The sequence below is a fragment of the Aulonocara sp. 'chitande type north' Nkhata Bay genome, linkage group LG19 (genome assembly GCF_057382095.1).
Source record: "Aulonocara sp. 'chitande type north' Nkhata Bay isolate Kocher_YH1m ecotype deep benthic linkage group LG19, A_spYH_male_GT1.1, whole genome shotgun sequence".
NCBI classification, from domain to species: domain Eukaryota; kingdom Metazoa; phylum Chordata; class Actinopteri; order Cichliformes; family Cichlidae; genus Aulonocara; species Aulonocara sp. 'chitande type north' Nkhata Bay.
In genome coordinates this window covers 4,686,255-4,705,936 of record NC_141362.1, presented here as the reverse complement: position 1 = coordinate 4,705,936, position 19,682 = coordinate 4,686,255, and the positions used below count along the sequence as shown (strand labels likewise).

General features: G+C 40.0%; 1 protein-coding gene across 2 annotated transcripts in view; it reads right to left on the bottom strand.

Annotated features, from left to right (window-relative positions):
* The window catches only part of heatr5a (HEAT repeat containing 5a), a 48,776-nt gene that overhangs the window by 23,198 nt on the left and 5,896 nt on the right, over nucleotides 1-19,682 (bottom strand). For both annotated transcript variants that reach the window (XM_086273757.1, XM_086273758.1), the window contains exons 2-14: nucleotides 16,259-16,478; nucleotides 15,958-16,169; nucleotides 13,006-13,114; nucleotides 11,892-12,041; nucleotides 11,513-11,684; nucleotides 10,494-10,654; nucleotides 10,171-10,420; nucleotides 9,096-9,251; nucleotides 7,522-7,772; nucleotides 7,195-7,306; nucleotides 6,170-6,322; nucleotides 5,764-5,863; nucleotides 5,541-5,650 (exon numbers count right to left, since the gene is read on the bottom strand). In XM_086273757.1, the coding sequence (XP_086129883.1) occupies nucleotides 5,541-5,650; nucleotides 5,764-5,863; nucleotides 6,170-6,322; nucleotides 7,195-7,306; nucleotides 7,522-7,772; nucleotides 9,096-9,251; nucleotides 10,171-10,420; nucleotides 10,494-10,654; nucleotides 11,513-11,684; nucleotides 11,892-12,041; nucleotides 13,006-13,114; nucleotides 15,958-16,169; nucleotides 16,259-16,384 (2,062 nt within the window). In that variant the 5' untranslated portion in view covers nucleotides 16,385-16,478. The remainder of the gene's footprint in view (nucleotides 1-5,540; nucleotides 5,651-5,763; nucleotides 5,864-6,169; nucleotides 6,323-7,194; nucleotides 7,307-7,521; nucleotides 7,773-9,095; nucleotides 9,252-10,170; nucleotides 10,421-10,493; nucleotides 10,655-11,512; nucleotides 11,685-11,891; nucleotides 12,042-13,005; nucleotides 13,115-15,957; nucleotides 16,170-16,258; nucleotides 16,479-19,682) is intronic.

Genomic DNA, 19,682 nt, shown 5'->3' with positions numbered 1-19,682 from the left:
AGACATACAGGCACACACAGATACAAACATCCATTCCCACCCTCATGCTCTCATATGCACTTACTCCACACTCAACCAACGTGGAGACAGACATAAAGAGACGTTGTACACACGATCACACTCCCCAAGCGTACTCTACAAACCGGGTCTAGGTGCCCCCGCCCCTGGAGGGGGGAACTGCACCCAGACCCAGGTGGTGTTTCCCTTTTCCCTGCGGTGGGGGGAGGCAGACCGCCCCGACTCCGCAGCAGCAGGTTGTCCTGACCTGACACATCAGACACCAGCTGATTCATCACCAGCCCAAAACTCTCTGTAGTTGGAGAAGAAAACCGACTCACATCAACTACTGCTGCAATCTTTAGCTACCCATTAGTGTCTACAGGAACGGTTAGATATTGAAGTTCTGCAGATATGTGAAGTGACAATAAACACTGGACAGTGTGTCTATAAACACTGTCCAGGTACTCTGTTTTCTCATTTTTGCCAAACTTTTACCTTCAGTAATCAGAGCTCAAAGGTTCAGCTTCAAAGTAAAAATTGCACCTTTGAAGGAAACCTCCATTTACAGTTCCAGAACACCAAAAAACAATATTCCTGAAGATATTCCTTCACCTTTACCAGATACATTCAGTGGGGCAATTTAGAATAATGCTGCAATGGCAAAAATGAGCAGATGTGAGTGGAACGTTATGTCGGTAATATAACAATATGCTGTTGTTGTTTTTAAGACACTACCAGCCAACTCATTTGAATTCTAACAATCCCTGTTCCCCAAAAAGTTGGGACATAAATAAAAACAGAATGTAATGATTTGCAATATTTTATTCACAACAGAACATAGAAAACGTATCAAATGTTTTAACTGTGAAAAGAAAAAAAAAAACAACCCCAAAGTAATGTAACTTTGAATTTGATGACAGCAACATGTGTCAAAAAAAAAGTTGGAACAGTGTCACTGTGCCCAGTGATAAACCACTGGGGCATAAACATCTGGAAACGGATGAGACCAGCTGCTAGACTTTTGGGAGAAAAATGTTGCCCCCATTCTTGACTGACACAGGATTCTAACTGATCAATAGTCCCGAGTCCTGTTTATTATATTATTTATTTCAAAATGTTCCAGATGTTTATAACTGGTCAAACATCTGTACTACAGGCAGGCATCTCTTCAGACTCTGTGAATCTTTAAATATTATGAGCTTTATTATGCTGTAATCTTTTGCTACCCATCACTGTCTACAGGAGGTTATACAGATATGTGACCCAAGTTTTTGCAATTTTGCATCGAGGAACATTCCAATGAAATTATTCAAGATTTGTAGATTTCTCAGTTTAAACATTTGAAATGTTTTCTATTGCATCCTCTTTCTTTTTTTCTTTTTTTTTAAATTAACATTTTACAAAGTAGGGACTGTTTTCCAACATGGGATTGTGAGAGCAGAACAAATAAATGTGTCAAAGACAAGCAGATCAAAAGGAACAAATAATGTACTAACAAAAATAAGTAAGTAAGCACACTTTTTATGCTTGTGTTTCTCAGAGTTTAGGGTACATAAGTTACCATGAAAGAAGAATCTATATGTTTTTGATATACAGGTGAATCCTTAGGAGTTGCTCACAACTGGTCCTGAAGACGGTGACTCAGGTGGAAAGCTGGATGTATTCAGCTGGGAGTTGCGTTACTAAAAACTAATATGAACCTGAAATCTGTGTGTAATGGCTGAGCTATTGGATGTCTAGAACAACATAAATCACTTATTGGATTATGAACTGTCTGTCTGTTAACATATTTATCTGAACCTAATATTATGAAATTGAGAAAGTAAATGAAAAGATCTGCTAAAACTAGAAAAAGTTGCATTTCCTGCAAAAATGCAGTGTGAATGCCATGTAGTGGAGTCTGCTGAAAACAGCTGAAAAGCGGTGTAGAAGCAGAAGTGCTTGCTGAAGATGGCTGTATATGTGAAAGGATACACTGAAGAGTGTCAAGAAAACAGAGTGCATGCAAGAGGGGAAGATGTGTGGCAACCGTCACAGGTAGGATTCGAACGTTTGCCACCGGGTCTCACGGCAGCTGCTCAACCAACTGAGCCTAACGAGTTCTGGTCCCAAACAAAGATATGATGAGAGAAAAAATGTGCACTGTGGAGCAAAGCTGAAATTTGCTGAAAAGAGGTGAAGAAGCAGAACTTTGTGCTGAAAACAAGTGAAAAAGCTGAAGTTTTAGCTGAAAAGGGGTAAAGGAGCTGAAATTATTGCTGAAAAGAGCTGAAAAACTGAAATTTGTGCTGAAAAGAGGTGAAGAAGCTGACAATTCTGCTAAAAAGTGCAGAAGAGGCTGAAATTTGTGTTGAAAAGAGCTTAAGAATCTTGGATTTGTGCTAAAAAGAGCTGAAAAAACTGAAAATTGTGCTGAAAAGAGTTAAAACAGTTGAACCGTTTACTGAAGAAAATGTTGCCATAAGCAGTATTTGAACCCGGCCCTCCTGCTCTGAGAACGGCAGCTTATCTCACTGAGCTAAGACATGGCTCAGCCCGGCAAGCTAAACTTGTGATCACACTGATAATGTGCTCCCTGTCAGCAAAAATCAGCCAAAAAAAAAAAAAATGGCATAAAAGTTTAATATCTCAAAAAGTATAAAAGTTATGAGCACCAAAAGACATAGCAGGCATTAGCAGAAGGAGCAGAACAGTTTAAAGTTTGAATGGTGAAAATCGGCTGAAAACTGAGGGAGTAGTTAACCAGCAAAGGTCGGAGCAACTAGAATAAGGTAGAAGAATAAAGAACTAGAAAAAGTTGCATTTCCTGCGAAAATGCAGTGCAGTGGAATCTGAAAAGAGCAGAAGAAGGAGAACTATGTGCTAAAAACACTGTGTTGAAGCTGCACTCTGCTGAAAACTGCTTTATTTGAAAGGGTACACTGAAGAGTGTCAAGAAAGCAGGGAGAGTGAGAGGAGGGAAGATGTACGGCGAGGACCACAGGTAGGATTTGAAGCTGAGCCAAACTGGTTCTCAGGTGACTGAAAAGAGATGAAACTGAAAATTGTCTTGAAAAGAGGTGAAGATGCTGAAAATTCTGCTGAAAAGAGGTGAAGATGCTGAAAATTCTGCTGAAAAGAGGTGAACTTTTTGAACTTTCTGCTGTAAAGAGATGAAGAAACAGAAAACTGTTCGGAAATGAGGTAAAGAAACTGAAAATGTTGCTGAAAACAGGTCAAGAAGCTAAAAATTCTGCTGAATAGACATGAATCAGCAGAATTTCTGCTGAAAAGAGGCAAAGAAGCTAAAATTTGTGTTGAAAAGAGTTAAAAAAGTTGAACTGTTTATTGAAATTTTTTTGTCATAAGTGGGATTTGAACCCGGGTCTCCAGCTCTGAGAACGGCTGTTCATCTCACTGAGCTAAAACACAGCTCACCCTGGCGGGCAAAACCAGTGATCACACTTGTAATGTGGTCCATTGATTTTAATGGGCCAAAAAAAATGGCGAAAAAAAGCTTAATATCTCGAAAAGTATAACAGTTATGAGCACCAAAAGATATAGCAGGCATTAGCAGAAAGAAAGAAAGAGCAGTTTAAAACTTGAATGGTGAAAATTGGCTGAAAACTGAGGGACTAGTTAAAGAAATTGGCAACTAGAATAAATTTTATTCTAGTTGAAAAATTGCATTTCCTGCAAAACAGACTGATGAGCAGTCAGAATTAGATCGCGGTGAGAGGCGAAAAATGCCGTTTTTTGGTGTTACAAAACGTTGTGTAACTCAGAACGTAGGTGGGATAGAGGCATAATTCTTGTACTGGGTGAATCAGCAGACTTTGGTGTACTTTCACTGCTCTTTGTACCTCCGTCGTGGAGATATGACGAGAGAAGAAACAGCTTCATTTTCAGAGTTAGAAAACTGAGAGAAGGACAGATTTCCGCCCCTCAAACAAACGTAATTCATGGCTCAACGGTAAGATAATTGTGAAAACTGCTTCCACTGTGAGTGTCAGCAGTGTCTGAAGATATATTGGCACAAGCCTCATGTCTTAACTTCGCTTCATTAAGGAGATATGACAATTTGAAAATCCCTCCCGTTACAGGATTTCAGCACTGAGTTTCACAACCTCCCCATAGACTTTGAATGGGGAATTTTCAGACCTTGTGTCACTTCGAGGCAAATTGTGAAAAAAACGTAACTCGCACGATAATGATAGTGACACTGTCTTAAAGCCAACAAAAATACCTACGTTTTGATGTATAATTTGTGTGGGTTCAGCGAACATTGAGTAAGCAACAGGAGTTTGTTCGTACATGAAGAAGGGATTCAGAGCTTAGAGTGCACGCACTCAAACTCTCAGTCCATAGCAACGATAACAACCCATGCAAATCCTCATAATTCATACAAAAGTTAAAAATTAATTTAAGGGAAACGGTAGAACTTATGGAAAAGCTGAATTAGACAATAGTAGCAGAAGGACAGGAGAATAGTTTAAAGGTGGAATGGTGGTTCTAGGTGAAAGTATGTGGAAGTAGTTAAGCTTCAAATAATGCCACTTAGAGCATTTTATGGGATGTCTGCCATTCACTTCAATGGGAGCAGAAACTGGATGAAAAACTTAATATAGCAAAAAATATAACAGTTATAACAACCAAAAGATATAGCTGGAAAGAGCAGAGCTGACAGAAACTGTAAAAATTTGAATGGTGATAATGGCATAAAAACTGGGGGACTAGTTAAGCGGCAAAAAACGTACGGAAGCAACTAGAAAAAGAAAAAGAAAGAATAAAGAGAAACAGGATCCCAATAGTGTGAATGCCTGTGAGGCATTCACACTATTGGGATCCTGTTTCTCTTAATCAGGTCAGGTCCTTAGTGTGGCAATAAGGACCTGACCACATAGTTCATACTTTTGACACACTTTGTTCCCCAGTTGCTGCTTTTCCAATCCCAGGCTGCAGCTTTTCAGCTGCCAGCGACACATACACATCAACCCCCAGATCCCAGCACACTCCTTTGAACAGGGGAGGCCACAGCCTGCCACATACCCCCATCGCCCGATCTAGGCCGGGGAGTCGTCCAGCCTAGCCTACCCACCCCCAAACATCTGCGTCCCCGGCCCATGGACCAGCGGCAGGGATGAGTGGGACCAGGGGTCCAACCGCATCACCAATGTAACGGGAATGACAGACCCGACCACATATTTCACTGGTTTACACACTTTATTTCCCGGTTGCTGCTTTTCCAATCCTAGGCTGCAGTCTGCAGATGTGCCCAAGCCACACCCTGCCACAATTGGTTTTTAAACATCCACATAAAAATATATATAACTGAAATAATCAATATATTTTTTGTAGCTTTGTCTATAGGGTTATTCATGGATGCAAAAAAAGAAGAAAAATTGTGATAATAAAAGGCAGAAACAAGAGACTTTAATCAAAGGAAAGGAAAGAAGGCAATGAGATACAAAAAGAGGACAACAGGCAAAAAGATGCAAGTCAAAGGAAATGAAAAGAAGAAAGAAAATAAGTGCAAAACAGTATCAGAGGTGAAGCATTACCCTGGTAAGTTTGTGGATGCAGTAGAGCAAGCAGCTCATATACTCTCAGCCTGTAGACGATGGACCAGCTCTTAACTGAATTGCCATAAGACCTGAATAGAGCAGGCAACCTGGAGACATAAATAAATGGATACTAAGACTATATAACTGAAAATGACATTAAACAAATTTTTTAACATACATTTAAACAATTCTATACAAGTAAAACCAACGAGGCACTAACTTGGTAAGCAGAGCCACAGCACAGGTTAATGGTGTGAGTAGACGGCTGATGACTTCATCAGTCACAAGCTCTCTACAGTGCTGCAGCAGGTTCTTCATCGCTGTTCAGACACACAGTTGAGAGAAATTTTAACTTTCTTTCTTAATCTCACACACACACACACACACACACACACACACACACACACACACCTACACCTCTCTTATGGTGACATCTAATTGACATCTAATTGACATAATGCTTTCCCTAGCCCCTTACCTTAACACTAACAATGAAAAATGAATGCCTAACCCCTACCTAACCATAACCCAAATTTAACCCTGTCACTGAAACCACATTTGGAGTCTCAAAAATGCCTTCCAACTTGTGGAGACACAGATTTCTGTTTGGCAGTGAGTGTACCAACCACTGAGTGCTCCAGAACGTCCTTCGAGTGTAACCTGCCACGTGAAGTAGTCCCCACGTCGGAGCTCCATCTCCTGCTCACGAAGTGAAGCAGGAAACACACATCTCCACAGTAGAAGCAGGCGGGGCAGATGGTGCTCCACCACAGCTGGACCTATAAACACAGATTAATACACAAGGCACAACAAATTCCTATCAAATCTTTCATCTCTCCAGATACAAGCTCTCCAATCTACCACAGGGCCTCCTCGGAACACCTCAATGTAGAGGAGCAGCAGCTCTGAGCCCATTCTAAATAACTGAATTCCTTACTGTGTTGCTAAAGGAAAGCCCATCCACCCCTCAGAGAAAGCTCATTGCTTGTATCTGAGATCTCATTCTTTGGAACTAACAATAATAGTGCTAATACAGTTTGACGGATTTATTGCATTTCTCACCCGAACATTTGAAACATTTTTATAATTCAAAAAAAAAAAATAAAATAAATCATTACACTTATCTGTTTTAATTTAAGAATGTTCTGCTGGTCAGTTACAATAAATTGGAGATTTGGAGCAACAGAGAGAAAAAGCAGGAAGTGGAAGTAATTATTAGGCATGTTTGTCTCACCATCCACTTCCCTGCCTACTCTGCTGGTGCATCAACAGCAAACTACAACCTATAAAAATTTACCAGTCAACAGCTGATGGTAGAAACAGGTTACTGAATAAACTCTTTGGTGTGACAAGGGATTTAATCAAATAAAATGTTAGTTCAAAGTTTAATATTATATTGTTATATTAGAGAAGAGGAGATTTTATTGTGGTACTAGATGAAATGATGTCAGTCATGGGGACCTGTATACCATGAATTTCTTTCAGGGAAAGCAAAACCTTTCAAATACTAATATCCCCTAAAGAAGCTGCAATCTGTAAGGGCATGCTTCTACTCCATCTCAAACACAATGGTAATGAAGATGTTTGCAGATCTTCACAGTTTCCTCTGGTATGGTGCAAGAAGATTTAGAGTGTAGTTCAGCAGTTTTACCCAGCGTGATTAAAGAGGAGATGAGCAGCCAGCCAGCCTGAGTCCTCTGGAGAGAAATCTGACTGTTCTGAGAGGCTGAACGGAGGAGGTCTTCTGCCAGATCCAACACCATCTACACACATAGATACACAACATAAATAATAACAAAGTGGAGCTATCAAACAAACTCATAAACAGGATTTCAGCAATAAAAGTAGTAGCCATGAAACTGTTTCAAAATAAAATTGACAAAAGCTTCAAATCACTCTAATGATGATGTGGTGATGCAATTCTGAAGATGTGTATGGCAAAATGTTCAGTGTAATAATGTGGTGCCAGTGTACACACCTTGTCCTTTGTGTGTGGAATTCCAAGTGGGCAGTGCTGCACTGCTGCCACCAGGGCAGCAATAGCAGCTCCATACCCAGCTACAGCGTCGGGTGAGGATTTCAGTGCCACTAGACGTTCGACGCAACAGTCCAGGAGGAGAGAGCAGTGAGACGGCATAGCCATGGCAACGCAGCGCAGGCACCAAGCAGCAGCCAGCCTGGCCAAGGTGGCTGGGTGAAGGAGGACAGAGATCACCGTGTCCAGGAGGGCTGGATGCATGAATGGGAGAGACAGTCAGTCATACGCTGAGATTTTGCAGGACTTACGTCCACCTTTGTGAATACATTTGTAAATCACATTTCTTACATCACAACAAGTATTTTATTTGCCAGCTACTCTGAAAAGTAATCAGCTGCAGTGAGATGGATGTACTCCAACTTCACCATCTTAAGCTGCGATGGTATTAGGTTCTTCTCTGTAGGTTCAGTGTGCTCAGGGGTATAGTGCAGTGGAAATGCTCCCAAAATTTTGAGATATATTAGAGACATTAGCCAATATAAAAAATAAAATAAAAAACACTGTTGTGCTTTGTTCTACCTCCAGTATGACCATCTCAAAGTCTTGGGAACATTTCCAGCTAGAAGAGGAGCACCCTTAATCAGCAATGTACAACTGGAGTTAGTATCCACCTCACAGCAGTGTGGAAGATGTTGCATAATATGTGATGCATAGAGAGACACAGAGGTGGTTACAAAGAAAGAAACAAAGAAAGAAATATCTAAATTAAAACTGCAAGCAGTGATAAGAGGGCTTTTGCACTTTGGTGCACACCCTGGCTTGCTGTGGTCGAGCTGTGTTGCGATCCACCTTTGCTATAACTGAGCCTGGGAACTCATTGTTGTGGGCAGACTGATGGTCTGCTATGCCCACTAAATGGTGGTGGAGAATACCCACTAATTATGCATCCGCTCCTATATATATCATGAACAGAACTACCAATGAATTTTATATACATGGGATGATAAGATGTTCATTAAAGTACAATAGAAATGTTTAATTTTTACTGTGAAACATCATCAGTGTTTGAAGTTTATTCATGGTATCACGGACACGCCCTTCAAAAAAAATCTCTTAAATCCCAGGAGGAGTTTGAAAAAGTACAAGTGGTGGGAAATGCAAAAAAAGATGTCAAAATCAACTATTAAATTCAAAATGGGGGACTTATGGCTGGTCGGGTTTAGGACATCAATCCAAAATAATTTTTGTGTCTCTTAGGATGTTACATGGGTGTGCCAAATTTCGTACATGTATGTGAACGACAGAGGTGGAGTTAATTGTTTGCAAATTTATAGGCGCTATGGAAGCATTCTGCACTGCACATATCTAAGACCAATAAAATACACAAGTTTTCACAAGACCTGATGTATGTGCAAAAATTTTTAATGGGATTTTGAGCATGGTTAAACTGTCAACAAGGTGACTCGTTTCCCTGAACAACAATAAACGGAGCAGATACAATAAGCCTTTTGCACTGTCAGCGCTCAGGCCCTAATGAGTGTCTTTAACACTATAGAAAAACACATCTTGCAGACCTGTGGTAGTGTCTGTGAGCAGGGGGGCCGCAGAAGATCCCAATCCCTGAACCAATGCTCCCATTTCCAGCAGGCAGCAAACCAACATGTGCTGACTGGCTGAGACATCTGCAGACGAGACTTTGGTCTCCACGTTCCTGTCAGTCAGAGCAGCATCTAAACACACATCATCAAAAACATGCATACTTTTACTAACACTTAATAAATAATGACACTGTAAATCAAATGGCTTCAGAAGCCAGTTACACCAAATATGGATATGGATGTTATTTCCTTTTTTATTTAGCACATTTTACTAAATAAATCTGGCAAAACAATACCCCAGCAACCCCAGCCCCATTTTCACCTATATAAGGTGATTCCTGTGCATCCTACAGGAATTTACAAGTTGATAATAACTTCACTGAAAAATTTGATAGGTGATGTGTCATAAAAGCTCAGATTCTCCAACATTCAGAAATGAAGGTCAAGATTATCACTGTAAGACTGTCAACGTTGAGGGGGGGAAAGTGTTGCTGTTACTTTGTTTTAGCTACTGGCTGTACTTTGGAATACAGTTGTTCTCACATCAGGTTTCAGGGGTGTTGCTCCCAAGAGACAGTTGTATTTGTTTGAGTAACACAGTGAACTTAGCTTCACATTTGGCCTAAACGTACCACAAGGTTGTTATTTATAATACTTTTCATTATCAAAATGGAAAATATTCATAATATTTGGATGATTCTTCAGCTTCAAATGTTCAAAAATAGTGGGGAAAAAAAGAGTTACTCCCAAAAGTCAAAATAAATTCTAGAGTTCAGAAAAAAACAAGGTAACAAATCTGATACAGCAAAAATTCACATCTGAGAAGCTAGTACCTGTAAAATTGTTTATATTCATATGCAGTGACTTTAATCAGTTGGTACAACTGATATTTTCCGATATGATTTTTAGCATTATTTCCATAATGTTCCTTCAGGAGCTATTCTAGCAATCATAACATGCTGTTATTGAGTGAATTATATATATATATTTAATACATTTGTCTAATACAGAGAAGACAGCCATATACAGAATTTCCTTTCACCATGCTCACCAACTGCTCGTTTCTGTGTGGCCACAGCGAGACAGAGCTGTTTTACAGCGTTGATCTGGGCCTTCTCTCCCAGCAGAGACCCCAGAGTGCTCCTCAGGATAAAAGAGACACACCGACGCGTCACTGCAGCATCAGCTGGTGTCTGCGTTGCCCTGACGTGTGACGCCAGCTCCATCAGCAAGGACAGGAAAGCAGGGAAGTTGGCTTCAAGCCAGGAGCTGCCCAAAGTGGAGACAAACACCACGTAGGCCTGAGAGGCAGGGGAGAGTGAGTTCACAACAAACATCTAAATAGCATGATTCCATGCTGTCACTGTGGTTCACCTGTGTAACTCCGATGCGGACGTCCTTGCTGACAGAGCTTGTACCCTTGAGCATGTCTCCACTGGCTCGGAGAAAACCCCCTCCACCCCGCAGAAACCCTCCAGACAGTAATTCCATGACCTCCTCCAGAGAGCCTTGACTCCGAGCACCCTGCCTGGGGGCTGCAGGGGAGGAGGGGGGCAATAGAGTTTATTGATCTCATATATGTGCAAATAGCTGTCTGAACATACATGTAAATGCCAACGTGGAGGGTTGGTAATTCAACTCACCCAGCAATTACAGTGTGAGACTGCAAATCTAATAAACACTGGGAAGCTCTAACTGCAATTGTACAACTCCAATAATGTAATCTAATGGCCAATTAAATTACATAATAATATGTAATCTGTGAATATGTCTTCACTGACATACTGATTGTTGAACTTGTCATCTATTGTCATAACCTGATGCAGAGAGCTGCTTATTTATAGGTACAGTGCAGCGGGAGGAAAAAAAATAATTTTTTGTAAAAAATACAAAGTAGCTTTATTTATTTTTTGGGAAGCTGAGTTCAGTTTCACACCCAGTAACACCCAAGAATGATTACTGCTAGATTGGTAAAAAAAGAAATCACAAAAATAGAACGGATTTGACAAACTGGAATAGGTTGAAAGACCTGAAAAAGCAAAGCATGATTCCATAATCTAAAGAAACAGATGAAAGACAAATTTATTAATATTCATCAGTCTGGAAAGGGTTACAAAGCCATTTCTAAGACTTTGGGATTCCAGTGAACCATGGTGACAGCCATTATACTTGGCAAAAAACCCCGTCTTTTATGACCCCTAAGCCTTTTGGGAAAATATTCTGTGGACTGAGAAGAAAACAAAAGTTGAACTTGAGTCCCACTAAATCTGACACAAAACTAAACACAGCATTTTATTAAAATAACTTAAAGCATGGTGGTAGTGTCATGGTCTGGGGCTGCTTTGGGTTCGGATAACCTGTACATATTACAGAGCCCTATTTTGGGGTCATACCAGTGAACTGTCGCGGTTCCACAGCAGCAGCTAGGAGAATTCCCAGCAGTTTGGATACAGACACTCTGACGTTGTAGTTTGATCCTTCAAAAGCTCTGAAGCACACAGTGGCCACATTCTCCAGCTCACTGGTCCACAAGAATGCAGCCTCTCTCTGCAGCTCCAACAAAACCTGACCGGATGACACACAGAAGTACTTAGCTATCCAAACATCTGAGCCGAAAATGAGCACAAACCAAGACAAAGTTTCATAGACCTCCAGATTCAGATTGATTTTTAAAACTAGCTGCATGGAAGGAAATCAAACCTAAACTGACAGGGTGTTACAAGAACAATAAATAATAAATAATGTCAAATGAGACATGACAGCTGCTGTTACCTTGGCAGCAGCACAGCGTACAGCCATGGACCGGTCTGTCAGACAGGCTCTCACTACCTTGTAGATGTCACGGTGACACGACACTGCACTGACACCCAAACCTCGAAGGATCCTCTCCATGCTGAGCATGATCTCATAGCGACCCTGAGACTGAGAGCAGCACAGAAGGTTATTTGTGAAAAATCATCTCACAAATCTGCAGCTGTTCTGATTAAAATCTTTCTTTATCTTATAACTACTTTGACCTGTTCAAGTGAGAAAAGCCCTTCAAAATCTCAATCAGAATATCTAGGTAACATTTTCAGCATTTATCACTACACAGTTTCAGGGCAGGCAGGGATGTCACACACATGAGCCAGAGCCAGAATTAGCCTAAAGGTGGTGGTGTCAGAAGTCCATTCCAATGTGTTGTTTTTTTTTCATTATTTCCCAAAGTGAAATTAATTACACACACAAACACATGCACGTTTTCTTTGAATTACCACAAATTACAGAACAAGGTCCTGATAATGAACTGCATTTTCTTTCCTATAATTGTATGTAAGAGCTGTGGTGATGTATTTCTTTGTTTTACTAAAACCGCATGTCTTGGATAATGTGGAAAATATTATAAATCTATTATTGCAGGTATTTGTCCTAGGACATCACAAAGATCCAATGTATAATTAAACTTCTTTAACCTGAAAGAAAGGGAAATAATTTGGAGGTGTTTTTAAAGGTTGCTGGGCAACAGTTTTAGAGGACCCCTCTATATAGTGTTAGACAAATATTCAGCCATACTTGTGCCAGAGCTACAAACTTGATGATAGCTACTAAAAGCTTCTGGTTGAGATAAAACTTAAGTAAATATATAAATGTCCCTGTGTTATATATTTGACCCAGATCCAAAATGAATTCAAACCCAGTTCTTGTTATTTAAAGCCAGATGTGTGCTGTACAATCATTCTACCTCGGAAAGAATTACATATTAATGTCTGAATAAATGTCTGGTTTGTGGTTAGTCTGCATGTGTCCCTTTTTTGTTCCAGCAGAATCACTGACAATTTGTTAAACCTGCTTTAGTCTTTTCTACATCTTTCTGAAACTTACAAAAGCAGGAGATAAGTGAACAAACCTCAGCACTCTTCATAGCCTTCAGCAGGCAAACTAACGTATCTTTGAAGCAGCCGATGAGCATCCGACCAAGCTGTTCATATAATGTGCCAAGACATGCAATGGCTGCCCTGAAAAACACATAAGAAAACGGTAAATGGACTGGCACTTACAGGGAGTGCAGAATTATTAGGCAAATGAGTATTTTGTCCACATCATCCTCTTCATGCATGTTGTCTTACTCCAAGCTGTATAGGCTCGAAAGTCTACTACCAATTAAGCATATTAGGTGATGTGCATCTCTGTAATGAGAAGGGGTGTGGTCTAATGACATCAACACCCCATATCAGGTGTGCATAATTATTAGGCAACTTCCTTTCCTTTGGCAAAATGGGTCAAAAGAAGGACTTGACAGGCTCAGAAAAGTAAAAAATAGTGAGATATCTTGCAGAGGGATGCAGCAGTCTCAAAATTGCAAAGCTTCTGAAGCGTGATCATCGAACAATCAAGCGTTTCATTCTATTTTGTCAACAGGGTCGCAAGAAGCGTGTGGAAAAACCAAGGCGCCAAATAACTGCCCATGAACTGAGAAAAGTCAAGCGTGCAGCTGCCAAGATGCCACTTGCCACCAGTTTGGCCATATTTCAGAGCTGCAACATCACTGGAGTGCCCAAAAGCACAAGGTGTGCAATACTCAGAGACATGGCCAAGGTAAGAAAGGCTGAAAGACGACCACCACTGAACAAGACACACAAGCTGAAACGTCAAGACTGGGCCAAGAAATATCTCAAGACTGATTTTTCTAAGGTTTTATGGACTGATGAAATGAGAGTGAGTCTTGATGGGCCAGATGGATGGGCCCGTGGCTGGATTGGTAAAGGGCAGAGAGCTCCAGTCCGACTCAGACGCCAGCAAGGTGGATGTGGAGTACTGGTTTGGGCTGGTATCATCAAAGATGAGCTTGTGGGGCCTTTTCGGATTGAGGATGGAGTCAAGCTCAACTCCCAGTCCTACTGCCAGTTTCTGGAAGATACCTTCTTCAAGCAGTGGTACAGGAAGAAGTCTGCATCCTTCAAGAAAAACATGATTTTCATGCAGGACAATGCTCCATCACACGCGTCCAAGTACTCCACAGCGTGGCTGGCAAGAGAGGGTATAAAAGAAGACAAACATGGCCTCCTTGTTCACCTGATCTGAACCCCATTGAGAACCTGTGGTCCATCATCAAATGTGAGATTTACAAGGAGGGAAAACAGTACACCTCTCTGAACAGTGTCTGGGAGGCTGTGGTTGCTGCTGCACGCAATGTTGATGGTGAACAGATCAAAACACTGACAGAATCCATGGATGGCAGGCTTTTGAGCGTCCTTGCAAAGAAAGGTGGCTATATTGGTCGCTGATTTGTTTTTGTTTTGTTTTTGAATGTCAGAAATGTATATTTGTGAATGTGGAGATGTTATATTGGTGTCACTGGTAAAAATAAATAATTGAAATGGGTATATATTTGTTTTTTGCTAAGTTGCCTAATAATTATGCACAGTAATAGTCACCTGCACACACAGATATCCCCCTAAAATAGCTAAAACTAACAACAAACTAAAAACTACTTCCAAAAACATTCAGCTTTGATATTAATGAGGTTTTTGGGTTCATTGAGAACATGGTTGTTGTTCAATAATAAAATTATTCCTCAAAAATACAACTTGCCTAATAATTCTGCACTCCCTGTATATTGTGCTTTTCTACTCTGAAAGCACTTACTTATTGACACGTCTTATTCACCCACACACACACATTCATGCAAACACTTTTTTCTACTGTATGCCAAGGGGCTTTTTAACCTTCACGCACTCACACTTAAGTGGATGTAATTGCAGCTCAATGTTCAAACATCCTGCCTAAGGATACGTCAACATGCAGACTAGAGGAGCCAAGGTTTGAAAAACTGCATAGGGACAGGGAGCGTGTTCAACAAACCCTAAACATCAGCAAGCATGAATTTCGCATTTCGTAACAGCATCTATTTTGTGGTGGAATATTAACACATGTCAGCATGATATTTATCTTAAAAAAAAAAACAGGAGGGCAAGAAAGAGCCATATATATTAGCTGAGACCACTGTCGTCACAGACAGAAAAAAAAAATGGAAATCAGTGGAAATTATATTACAATTATATTAATTATAGTACGATTCATACTCAATTTCAGAACCTTACTTTTCAGAAGCTTGATAGCATTTAATGACTCATTTAATGTGAACAAATATTAACAAGCAATGTTTAGAGTGTAAACGGCCCACAGACTGCATTTAAAAACTAGCTTGAAAACTGAACTAAACATATTTTAAGTCTTAAAAAGTTTTCAGCTTCATTTTCATTCAAATAATCACATCACAATAACATTTCCAATTGTGACATCAGTGAATAGAGATTTATTCTTTAAATTTCAAGCTTTCAAAAAAATAACACTGTTGTTATTAACACTGTGTTACACCCCGGCCTAGGCAACCGGCGTGCAACACAGGAACAATAAAAATAAGGGGAAAAAAACAAAACAACTACTACGGTTTTCCACAAAAATATCCCAAAACGAAAGTATCGACAGCTATTTACATCAAAACACCAAACTATTTACAACCGGGGGGGAAGATTGCGACCATCACAAACTGAAACACAAGGCTTAAATACATAGAGGGAGCAATCAGGGAATGGACCACAGGAGGGAAACACAGCTGGGGCAAATCAGAACTGACGAGACAAGGAAGCGTAAACTGAACACACTGAGATACAACAGACCTTCAAAGTAAAACAGGAAACATAACCGTCACGCCTAAAACAAAACACTGACAACACCGAATCGTAACAACTGTCTCACATGCTCCCTGAATGGGTACTGCACCCACATTTTTAAGGGGATGGAAAAGAGGAAAAGTTTTTTTTTCTTCCCTCGTGATCATAAATGTATCCAGACTTACAACCGGGTTGGAAGGGCTGACGGCGAGTCATCTTTGCTGCGTATTATGTCGTTACACCTCTCCACCATTAAGTTGGATGGGATGGGGTCTCCTAAGCGATAGAGCACAGCCAAGCAGTGGGCCAACAGCCAGCGGGTAGGCCCGCTTGGAGAGTTAATTAGAATTTCCCACAGCTGGTCAACCAAACACCGCTGGTTCTGTCTGATATCGACCTAATGGGTAACAAACATTAATAGAATTACCACTCTCAGAGTTACACAATTAATTCCTTTTTATTTTCCATGATCATATGACCTCTTACCTTGTCAGTGACTGGGAGGAGCCTCTTTAGGTGGTTAAGCCATTCCAAGATGAACTCGGCCTTCTGGTGTTTGCCCACCTGATTACATGCCTCCTCGTCCAGGAGGAGGCTGTGAGCACGCTCCATCGCACAACACCAGTAGTGCTCCTCTTTCACCTTCTGTCTTTTTCCTGTGCTCTCCCAAGTGCTCAGTGTGGATGACCTGCCATCCTCCAAAATTCTTTGAGACATAGGATAAAAAACAAAAAACAAAGGCAGTTTAGTTTATCTAGCGTTAGTAGAAAGACAGCACCAAGGCACACAAGATTTGGCTCAGACTTTGCTCCAATCAAGGACCCCAGCTGTGGATACTGGGAACAAATATTCTCATTCGGTGAATACTGTGGGTGATGTTAACAATGAGAGTAATATTTTCTAGCATATTTCTTTAAGTTTCCAAAAATGTGTGTATATGTATATATATATATATAAAATTAGAGCTGGGCGATAGAACGATAACGATATGTATTGCGAAATAACTTTTTCTCGATAGAAAAATTAAACTATTGCGATAGGCTCTTGAACAGCCAATCCAAATTAAGTAGCGCAGAGCCGAACCAATCACAGCCGCAGCGTCACGTCACGTGACTTGTTACGTGCGTGCCAAGCTGCACATGTGTATTTGTTTGGGAAGCAGCCAGCCGCCATGCCGCCCAGGGTAATGGAGGAAATGAGTGTGCAGACTAGAGAAAAATCAACCGACAGCGTGACCGAAGGTTACCGAAGAGAAAACCAATGATGGTTCCAATGCCGGAGAGATTGTCGAACGGAAGAGCCATAGAAGTTCCGTAGTGTGAAGGTATTTCGGCTATTTCAAGTCTGACAAAAAACAGAGTAGCGCACTGTAAATTGTGCCGAAAGCAAGTCTGGAAATACAATAAAGCGGTGCATGCTCAATCTCTGACTGGAAGCGCTGATTCGTCATTCGGCTTTTGTCAGACTAAAGTAACTGTTAAAACTGTTTGAAAAGCTAAGCTATATAACAAGGAGAGATTGAGAATTTCCTTTTAGTTCTCAGTTTATTTGATATTGACAAAAGTTAGTCAGTTTTGTCTGTTCTTCTGTAAAACAAACTAAGATTTATTTTTAGAATTAATATTTTGTTTCTAAGTGGAATTGACAATTTAGTCGTCTGTTTCGTTTGTTCTATTTTGAAACTTAAACGCTTTAGCGGCTGCCTTTTGTGTAGTTTGCAATATTTGCCTTTATTTATCTGAAAAAGTCTCATGTTCCTTAAGTACTTCTACCCTGTTGAACTTATTTTGGAAAATAAATATTTAAATCAAAACAAGCTGCTGATTATTTCACATTTTACTTGTGAGCAACGGCACATTTAAATCTTACAAATATAGTTATTTGGCTTATATCGTGATAGATATCGTTATCGCCTGAAATGAAAAAAACATCGTGATATGAAAAATTTTATATCGCCCAGCTCTATATAAAATATACATATTATTATATATATATATATTATTATATATATTATTTTGCTGTATACACCATTTAAGATTGTGGTTGGGTTTTTTTTTTTTTTTTTTTTAAATGGACGTACAGATCAACTTGACATTGGAACTAGAGGATTCCCAATAGCCAACAGCTGCCTTTGGGATCCTGATGGAGAACTAATGAACACTATGGTCTCCCTGTGCCCTAAACTGCAAAGCAAGCCAGGGCTGCGTGATATGATGAAATATGCCGGATGACGAAATTAAAACATCTATTGTTAAAGGACCTGTTAAAAAAAACAAAACAAGTCGAGGACCTTATTCCTAAATGAGTGGCTACCTATGTAGCTTGGACATGGTTTGGTTATAAAAAGTCTGACATGGACCAGAAAACTGTACTACGTAAATTATGCAGGAAATCGGTACCCACCATGGACTCAAACACGACAAACCTTTTCTACCACCTACAGAAGAATCATGTGAAACTGTATGGAGAGAGTTTACGGATGAGAAGCAAAAAGGAGTCAAAATAAAAAACCTTAGACTCAAATGATAGAATAGGCTTTTCCCCGCAGCAAGCCATGTAATAAATACTCACAAAGAAAATGGCAGCCGTTACAACTTATATCTAAAAATATATAGTTTCATGCATTGGTCAAAACACTCAACTCCAGGTACAAAATACCCAGCTGAAAACACTTCATATAAGTCAAGTTGCCCGAGATTCACAGAATTTACAGAAAATGCACCATTTTGTGATATATAGGGCTGTGCAATATGACCACAATCTCATATCCCGATCGCAATATATTTCGAGAAATAGTGCGTTTTCTGTAAATTCTGTGAATCCCGGGCAACTCGACTTGTGTGAAGTGTTTTCAGCTGGGTGTCGCTTGACAGAGGCATGAAGCTATACAATTTTAGATATATAAGTTGTAATGACCGCCATTTTCTTTGTATTTTTTACATGGTGTGCTGCAGGGAAAGGCCTGTTCCAACATTTAAGGTTTATTTTGAGCACCTGAAGGCTCTTTTTTTGCTTCTCAGCTGTAAACTCTCCTCATGCTCTTTCACATCATTCTTGCGTAGGTGGTAGAAGAGGTTTACCGTGTTTGAGTGTGGTGGGGACAGTTTGTGGCATAATTTGCATAGTACAGTTTTCTGAGAAATAAGAATAATGTATATCATTTCAGTTTATTTTGAAAAGTCTCAACAGGATCTTGAGGTTAATTGTGAAAGGTTTGTGTGGAAAATAAACAAGCGGATGGCGGAGCCACATGATGGTTTTGCCATCGTTGTTGTTAATGAAAGTAACCAGTAACTTGCTTTCGACTAATTAGATCTGGTGTTATAACCTGGTAAAAAGCAAACCACCTTATAAACACTGAAAATCCAGGATTAAATTTAAAGTTACCTCACTAAGCCCCAAATTGTGCTTCATAGTACAGGCAACATCCCTCTGTCAGGCAGAGTAAATTCTGATCTGTGCTAAGATCTCTCCAAGTTATCCTTACAGAAATCTAAAGCATAACATCAGAAATTAAAGCTTTGACAGAGGGCAGTGCTGAGCTCTGATAACTATTGAATGATTGCACTTGTTGGAAACAGTGACTCCAATGTGATTCCAAAATATAACATGCAATGTTCATAATGCATGATGCGAGATGACGCACAGTTACGCATTGTTGATGAATGTGACCAATGGTTTCAAATGCCTTTGTTTAATGAGTTTTTGACCTTAAGTAGTTCTCAAATTTAACATGATATCTCATTGTTTCTTAGTTTTAGACTGCCTTTAAAAAAATAAAACTGTTAGTCATGGTTAGCCTAATTTTTTTTCTTTGTTTAGTCGGTTAAGAACATAGTTGCCAAGAAAATCCCTAAGCCGAACTAGGGCTGTTCAATATAATGATATATATCTGATGACGATGTAAAAA